Source organism: Callorhinchus milii, unplaced genomic scaffold, assembly GCF_018977255.1.
Source record: "Callorhinchus milii isolate IMCB2004 unplaced genomic scaffold, IMCB_Cmil_1.0 Scaffold3, whole genome shotgun sequence".
Classification (NCBI taxonomy): Eukaryota; Metazoa; Chordata; class Chondrichthyes; order Chimaeriformes; family Callorhinchidae; genus Callorhinchus; species Callorhinchus milii.
In genome coordinates this window covers 73811994-73821077 of record NW_024704744.1, presented here as the reverse complement: position 1 = coordinate 73821077, position 9084 = coordinate 73811994, and the positions used below count along the sequence as shown (strand labels likewise).

Sequence of the window (9084 nt, the reverse complement as noted above, 5' to 3'; positions counted from 1 at the left end):
TATTGTCATTAATATAATTAATGTTTAATATTTCATTTTCTGTACATTTTTTCTGGTGACTAAATTGCAATACAATTTAGTCTGGAGCACCATCACAGAGCATTTGCAAATGAACAGTAAAACAAAATGGAATAATCTGGCATTTCACCACCATCATTTTGCTAACAAAGGCATGTTGAAATATCCCTGTGTGAAGATGGAGCTCAGTATTAGGAATATTTGGCAATCTTTTAATTCATGAGAGCATTTTGCAATTTTATTTTCAAGCTTTACAAATTAACAGCATAACCTCAGTCTGAATGAGAGAGGAAATGCTTCCATTTTTAGGTTCAGGAAGGAAACTCTTGAACCATATTAGTCTTGTAACTTCTTAAGAAATCTTTCTTTGAGAATTATCATAATTGATCTTCTGTTTAGTTAGAAATCTCACAAAGAGTCCAATTGTATAGGTTCAATCCTCCTGTTATTGTTTGGGTCTCTTTATCAGTTGGACCAGATGTTAGCAGTTGTAAAAACATCTGTTAAAATTCAACAAACACTGGGTGCAGAATAATGCTATTTGGGGCATCACCTCGCAACACTTGTTTCCAATTGTTGTGCTTGTATAATAAGAAATGAATGATTTGCAGAGGGAAATAAATGGTGACAATTATTTATCACACATAGTTCTGAAAATCATGGTATGAAAACTGGCAACACATCGTTAAATGCACCTCACTAAAGGTTGCAAGTGAAATCAAATTGATATCCAACAGCCATACGTTCTTAGCCAGAGATGGTGTAACACATTGCTGCAGACAAACATTCTCTGGCACATGTTGAAAGAAAAGTGGGTGTAATGGCTCCATTCAGACATGAACAACTCTGGGGTGTAGATGGGCAGATGAATGTGGAAGAACAAAGGAGGGAATGGGAGAAGTGAAATCACAATTGATTGACAGCTGTAGCCAGCAGCAGCAGATGATTATATTAATATTATTATTATAATTATTGTAGTTCCACTAAAGTTCCTAACTGCATGCTAAGACAATACATTAATGCATCCTTGATGGAATCAATGTTTTATTCTTTTGGATATTTTAGAAAATATTTATGCAACTATTTGTCACATAGTGCAGTACTGAGAGAGAACTGCATTGTCTTTTGAATCAAATGGTGCTGTCTGCATTTCTTCAGGGAGGACATTATCATTCTTATTATTTCCAATGGAAGGTTCTTCTGTGATCCTGACCATCAATCTTCTATTTTAATTCAACTGGTCATTCATTTTATTGCTGTTTGTGGAACTTTACTCCATGCCATGTTTGCCTACAAAAACAGTCAATACACTTGACAGTCATTACTTAAGCACTTTGAGATGTTAAGGTATTATTACCCAAGCCTTCAGCAAGAGAAACAAGTGCTGAACAAAATAAAACGTCACCAGAAAACTTTTGGGGGAAAAGTTGAAACTATGCTCCTATGGATACAATCTAAGACTTCTATTGAAATATTAGTTGATTGGATGGTACTTGCAGGAATATACATTGAGATCTTAACCTAGTTTTTAACCTTTGAACGTGAGTACAAATATTGTCAGGGATGAGTTTATTCAATGTTCATTACATAACTTTGTACAAAAGATACTTTCAATTGCAAAAAAAGTTATTGTTTCCAAATCCCTGACTGTCCAGTGCCTTGGGACGTCCTGCCGACATGAAAGGCGCTATACAAATGTAATTTTGTATTGTATTGTATTCTTGCCATTGTTGCCTAATAAAGTTGAAAATGCAATCTTCGCTAATCAGAAATTGCTATCCTATTAGAAACTTTTATGTGAATGAAATTCAGAACACAGCAGATGACCCCTTCAACAAGTGGGACACACCAGATATGCTTTTGTATAAATATGCTGGTCTCCTCTGAATGTGTCTCTCCCCAAACAACTTACCAACCAACTGTTCATGCCACACACCTTTGCATAAGAAACATGCTTCTTTCACTCCCCTCCTACATGCTTGCTCTTTATTGCCATCTGGTGGTTTTTCATGCTCGGGTCTCCCTCAGAAACAACTAAAATTGTGTCAAAACTAAAGATTCAATGCAACAATAGCCAAAAAAATCTTTTCAACTAAAGTTTTGAATGACAATTTTTTCTCTCCCACTTCTCCAAATTTCTCTTTCCTCCTTTTTCCTTCCCTGTGATATGGTTCTATTGGAACCAGAAACCCTCCAGCATCTCATCCGAATTGTCTTTCTTCATGTCTGTAATTTAATAGTGAGTGGTGGAAGGCTATTTGATCCCCACAAATGTCATGGGGGTTCAGCCTAATGGGGGTGCCTGGACACTGATCCTATCCAGACTTGCTGAATGGGCATTTAAATGGCAAATGCATTTCAATGTAGGAAAATGTGAGGTGGTACATTTTGGAGGAAAGGAATAAGAAATTCACATACATCCTGGAAAATAAAAACCTAAATGGGGTAGAGGAGCAAAGTGATCTTGGGGTATACATACACAATTCACTAAAAGTAGCAACATAGGTTAATAAGGCCATAAAAAAAAACCAGGCATTGGGGTTCATTTCTAGAGGGATAGAAATGAAAAGCAGAGAAGTTATGGTAAACTTTTATAGAACATCGGTTAGACCACATTTAGAATACTGTGTACAGTTCTGGTCCTCACATTATAGAAGGGATGGAGAGGCGCTGGAGAAGGTGCAAAGGAAATTCACAAGGATGATCCCAGAACTGAGAGGTTATACCTATCAGGAAAGGCTGAACATGCTTGGACTCTTCTCTTGAAAATATAATAATAATCCTTGTATTTGATACAGCCGCAGTTCACATCTTCTAGAGGTCTCAAAGCGCTTCACAGAATAGACTGTAAAGTGAATTGACTGTATATTTGTAGGTGAAATGCGGCAACCAATTGCGCGCAGCAATTTGGTCACCTTCCCCCATCCCCCTCCCCCTGGCTCGGTCCCGGGATCCGTTACTGTAAAGTGCTCTGAGACGCTGTCCGGCGTGGAGGGCACTATATAAATCCAAGTTGTTATTGTTGTTGTAGTGGGAATGTGGAACATGCTACCACAAGAAGTTGTTGAGGCAAATAGCATAGATGTATTTAAGGGAAAGCTAGATAGGTACATGAGGGAGAAAGGAATGCTTGAAGGCTTAGTTGAGGAGGGCAGGAGGAGGCTCATGTGGAGCATAAACACCGGCATAGACCAGTTGGATCGAATGGGTGTTTCTGTATATTCTAATGTATTCTAATGTATCCGTAGGACCATAGTTCCAACTTTTCTCCCCAAAAAAGCTTTGATGTGTTTCAGTGACATTTTTATTGATTTTTCTCTCCCTAACCAGAGGCTACTGAATCAATTGTATCTCCCACCTGGGCACACAATTGTTAATGATGTAATTCATTATTATTCATCATTCATTCACCTACAAAATACATCCTAATTTTCCCAGTTTTATTATGTACTGCAAGAAACGGCTGTCAATTGGGTGCTTGACATGTTTACATGTGTGAGAAATTCCAATGTGATTTGTAAACTCTGAATGTCCTAATATGGTTGAAATCGAGGGTCCTATCTACGGAAAATACTTAAAAAACATTAATCTCAGAAGGAACACAAGAAAGCATAAAAGAATGCATTCTGAACATTTTCAAACTATTGTCAGATTATTCATCATGATCAAAGTACAAGAATAGCAATAATATAATAGAATAGTTATAATAGTTATATGAACATGATTGTTGTTCAAAAATTGAGTAATAATAATAATAATCTTTGCATTTGATACAGTGCTTTACCACGTCTTCAAGCGTCTCAAGGCGCTTCACAGAATATACTGATAACTGAATTGACTGTATGTTTTGTGGGTGAAACATGGCAGCCAATTGCGCACAGCAGTGTCCCACAAATAGTCATGGATTGAGCGACAAATTTTTATTTTTTATTTATTTAACTTTTTTGAAGGAATTATTGCCCCCGGAAAAGCGATCCATCAATCAACTAGCAACTGGGTTCCTACTTACTGCTAGGTAAACAGGAGTGTGGAGTAAGGAAGCTTGGCCAACGTTTCGCCCTGTTGGGAATCGAACCCAGGTCTCTCGCTTGTGAGGCAAGTGCTCTAACCACTGACCTACAGGAGTCCACGTTTTTTCAGGCAAGATTTAAATTTCTGGAACTTATGCTTACATACTAGAGCCTTTAAGAATTGTAGGGGGAATTTCTGAGCATGTTCTGACCGTGCATGAGAGAATGTGTGAGAGAACAGTCCCAGAAGCTTTAAAAGCAAATCCTGCTAAATAAATTTACATGTTGATAATTATCTAACACCAGGGTGAATGGTTCTGTTGGCCAGTTGTGGAGTCATGCACTACTGAGTGTAAACCATGAGTTATGAACCACACAGATTACATAAGAGCAAAAAATGTATCTTAGGTGAGGAGTTGCGGGGGTTGTTAAATAGAATAGTTTCTGCATTGTTGTTTTAGTGTTAGCCTGGCTCAGTTGGTAGCACTCTCATCTTTTTGGAACTCATATAGTCTAAGGTGACACTGCAACACAGTGCTGGGGGTGTTGGACATCTAAAGTGCAACCATTCTCTGAACAATTGTTAAGCCTTCTGCTTTTCTGAAGACAAACATTATGAAAGAGTATGAGAGAAAAGTAGGGTATTGGGATTAGAGTAGGTAGCTCCAATAGAACAGCAAGAATCAGGCCTGATGAGCTTGACAAGACCTTCTTCAGTACTGTAGTTTCCATGATTTTAGGAAAGGTGACTAAAACTAAAATGGTTCAATAGACAACCAGACACAGTAACAGAAAAACATTGAGAGGTACAGCAAGAAGTGGGTAGATAAATAGATTTGGCAATGAGCATGATTATCAAGCCTAATTGATTTCTTCCTTTCCTAATAAAATAACAATAATCATTGCATTTGACATAGCGCCTTATTACTTAATCAAAAGTCTCAAAACACTTCACATGATTATTCTATCAAGTGTATTGATTGTGTATTTGCAGGCAAAACGTCTTATGCTCCACTAACAATCTTGAATCCCTCACAAAATGAAGGGCCATTTGTTTGAAGTAACCACAAACATTCTGACTCAGAGGCAAGAGTGCTATCAACTGAGCTAGGCTGACACATAGATATTATGAGTTATGCTTTAAACGATGTAGGAATATATGGGATAACCTTCATACTGGTTGCTAAAATTACTACCATGTTGCAGACACTTTTGGTGTGATTTTCTTCTCATAAACACAACATCTGTAACTTTACTGAGCAACATAACTAATTCTTTGCATCATGTTCTCTCAATAAAATGTGTCCTGCAAATGTATCTATTGAAGATGTACAACTTGAAGCGCGAGTTTTAAACACTTAAATTAAAGGGATGGGCTGGCATCTAAATATTGTCCTTTTGGAAAAAACTAAAAGGGATGATTTGTTTCACCCCCAAAATATAAAGTCAATTCACTTTACAGTATATTCTGTGAAGCGTTTTTAGACGTCTCAAAGATATGATAAGACGTGGATTATTATTAGTATAAATGCATCAAATGCAAGGATTATTTTTAGGATATTCTGTGAAGTGCTTTGAGATGTCTCGAAGATGTGATAAGGCGCTCTATCAAGTGGAGTCCTGTAGCTCAGTGGTTAGAGCACTCGCCTCGCAAATGAGAGACCAGGGTTCGATTCCCGGTAGGGCGATACCTTGGGCAAGTTTCCGTACTCCACACGCCTGATAATAATCCCTGAAGAAAAAATAAAAACGGTAATTTAGTCACTCAATCCGCGACTGTTTGTGGGACACTGCTGTGCGCAATTGACTGCCGCACTTCACCCACAATAATAGTCAATTCACTTTCCAGTATATTCTGTGAAGGGCTTTGAGACTATCAAAGACGTGAAAAGCGCTATATCATATGCAAGGATTATTATTTATTATTATTATCAAATGTAACGATTATTATTATTGTTGTTGGCAATGTCCCAAAATGTTCTTGTGTCCTGTAAAGCAATCTGTTGCCAGCAGGTGGCAGTGTTTACCAGTAAATGAAGAAGCTTGACATTGCAATTTGGTTTTATATCTCAAGCTGTTCCAGGCAGTCAAATGTCTAGCTTTGGCTGTCAAAATACGTACACACTCAGTGTGGAGCTGTAAGGCAAGCCTCAAGTCTCACATAGTGCACATCTCTATATTTTCATTGCCATGCTCTCATCGGATACTTAATATTTATTTTACTCTTAGTTTTCATGTAAATTATAAGGAAGGATTTACGATATGGTCATAGTTTGATGTTAATATGAAAGCTTGCAGCAATATTTTTTTTCAGCCAAAATTCAGCTTATATAACATCCATGGTTCCTTCTTCTGCAGTCAGGAAGAATGTGATACCCCCTCCACACGTCAAGAAAATATTATATGTGTACATTATTTATGCATTAACCACAACTGTACCCTACAAATAATCAGTGCCTTTGGGAAAGGAGAGAGTGAGAAAAGTGACCCCAAGAATAATCTGGTATCTGTGCAGCACAGTAGCAGGTCGATAATTTGTCCAAAATTTATGACACCTTTCAAATTAATACGAAGATGCAATAAAAGTTTAGAAACTTGGGTGTCAGCCTAGCTCCCTCAGTAGCACTCTCTCCTCTGAGTTTGAAGGCTGTGGGTTTAAACCCCTTTCATCTATGAATCTTGTTAATCGAACCTCAGTTTTAATAATACTATCCATACTTCATGCATACATATTTTAAATGTTGCATTCATACTTTCTGTTTTAAAAAAGTTAATCATTTACTGTTTTGCAGACACATTGCTGCAACAGTCGGTATTACACAACGTGTAACCTTTGCTGGAGTCAGTGAAAAAACAACTCTTTCAGTTTGTGTTCGGCTGTGTACAGACAGGAGTTGAGGGTCAGGCATGGTAAGTAAACTTCTGTTTTATGCTTTTCTTATTCAATATCATTTTTTAAGCTTTTTTTTGTAAAAAGCAACGTTTTGGAGCTTCTGAAAGCAGATCTAAGGGCAAAGGACCTCATGGAACCAGAAAAGGATCTTTGGCCCACAAAATACACAGCAACAAACTACGTTTATACAATGTCTTTCACTTCCAAAGGATGTCTCCAAGGCCCTTGGACACATAAGGGTTTTGTGGATTTGTGGCACTGGTAGCAGAATGGATTAAAGAATAGTTAGGAAACTGAAAGCAAAGGGTAGGAGTTAAGGATATCTGCTCAGGCTGGAAAGAAGTAGGAAGTTATGTTCTGCCAGTTCTCACCAGTCATTCACATTTTTCAGTCTGTGTTGGGTGTATGTGTTTGTGGTGGTGTTGGTGGGGTGGTGTTACATTAGTAATCAAGAATGCCATCCCTGGTTTATTTTGCATAATTCAGGAGAGCTGTGAAAAATGAACCAGAGATGGTGTCTTTGATTACTACTGTAACCCCCCTTCCCCCCATCCACACACACAGTTCTTCTTCACTAAAATCAAACTGATCAGAGAGAATAACTGTGTTGTGCTGAATCAAGTCCTCGTGTGTGCACGTACAATAAGAGCTGTTTAAAGAAGAATAAGGATCAGGATCCCTGAATAATTTCCCCTCTCCTAACTCCTATATCATATTGCCAAATTGTATGGTTGCCCCACAACCACACAAACTGCAATCTCCCTGGTCTATCGATCGTACATTTAATCCACCCGCTCACTGATTAATTGGAGCAGCTCACAAGAGTAGGAATTTTTAATTGAAGAAAATACTTCAGTGCAGAATATGGCACTGGGCGGTTTGTGAGTGTTACAGGTGTTTGTGAAATCAATGATTTTTAAAAAAAATCATATTCCAAGTGATCTATCTTCTTGTTTTGTAACATTAACAAACGTTGCCACCAACATCTGGTTAATGGCACACTCCAAAGACCATATTTATGTATATCTGTAAATGTACCCTGTAGGTACAGATAGATCATTTGGTAACACTCCAAAGATCCATGCGCCTGATCAACTGAATTTTAAAGCAAGTCATGCATGGTATATATTATTTCTTCTGCTAATAATGATCCTTACATTTGGTTAGTACCCTTCATGTTGGGAGGATGTCTCAAAGTGCTTCACAAGATTTAATGTAAAGTGTAGTGACTGTGTGTTTTGTGGTTTTATTGTAATTAGGTGTCAGGTGGGTTCAACAACAACAACAAGTTAGTAGCACGATTACCTTTGAGCCAGAAGGCTATGGGTTCAAGCCCCAGGTAGGGGCTTGACATTTTCAATCTTCTGAAAAGATTGAGTTGGGTCTCCCTGTCTATTAAGCCTATTAGAACATCACCAACCTGTTCACTCCCTCTCCTCGGCAAGCAATGGTCTACTCCACATCCCCTGCATTGCCTGCTCCAATATCGGCGGTTGGGTCTTCAGCCTTTCTGCCCCCAACCTCTAGACTCCATCCCTGTGCCTCTCCACTTTGCCCTCCTTCAAGGCCCATCTCAAGAATTGAATGTGGTTTGGGCCACCTTCCCTCTGCACACCCTGTGCACTCTACCCTTCGCTGATCCCAACCCTCGGCTTGGGTGCACATTATCCAGTACCTTGGGATGTCCTCCTGATGTGAAAGGTGTTATATAAATGCAATTTGTTGTTGTAGTTGTTGTATTATAAGGAAGATAAAGTCAGCTTGGTTTAATTGATTATTCAGCTCAAAGATTATTTGTGGGAGCTTGCTACGTGCAAAATGGCTCTCCCTGGAAAGTCACTACACTTGAGAGTAATTACTGCTGAAGTGCTTTGAAACACGATGAGGTGATTATATAAGGTGCTGGAAAAATATAGGTTATAATTATATAGATTTACCCTTCTTTGCCCTGCTTGCAATGTTTTGAGCTTGGTGAGCACAAATCGAAAAAGCTGCCACTTGTTCAGTGAGAATAAACCTGACCTTTGATTTCACGGCGAGATATAATGTGTTGTATTTTTAGTTTGTTTGCGTGTGTGGTGGGGGAGGACTAATATATTAACTGCCCAAGAGCCCCATATTTAAATTAATGGTTTAACTGTTTCTTGCTGAGCCTGACATCTG

At 38.4% G+C, this 9084-nt stretch overlaps 1 protein-coding gene across 1 annotated transcript in view; it reads left to right on the top strand.

The window, feature by feature from the left end:
- The first annotated feature begins 6892 nt into the window (after nucleotides 1–6892).
- Nucleotides 6893–9084, top strand: part of LOC103181687 (uncharacterized) — a 34428-nt gene continuing 32236 nt past the window's right edge. The window contains 1 exon segment of the mRNA NM_001292523.1: nucleotides 6893–6938. Coding sequence (NP_001279452.1) covers nucleotides 6936–6938 — 3 coding nt within the window. The 5' untranslated portion in view covers nucleotides 6893–6935.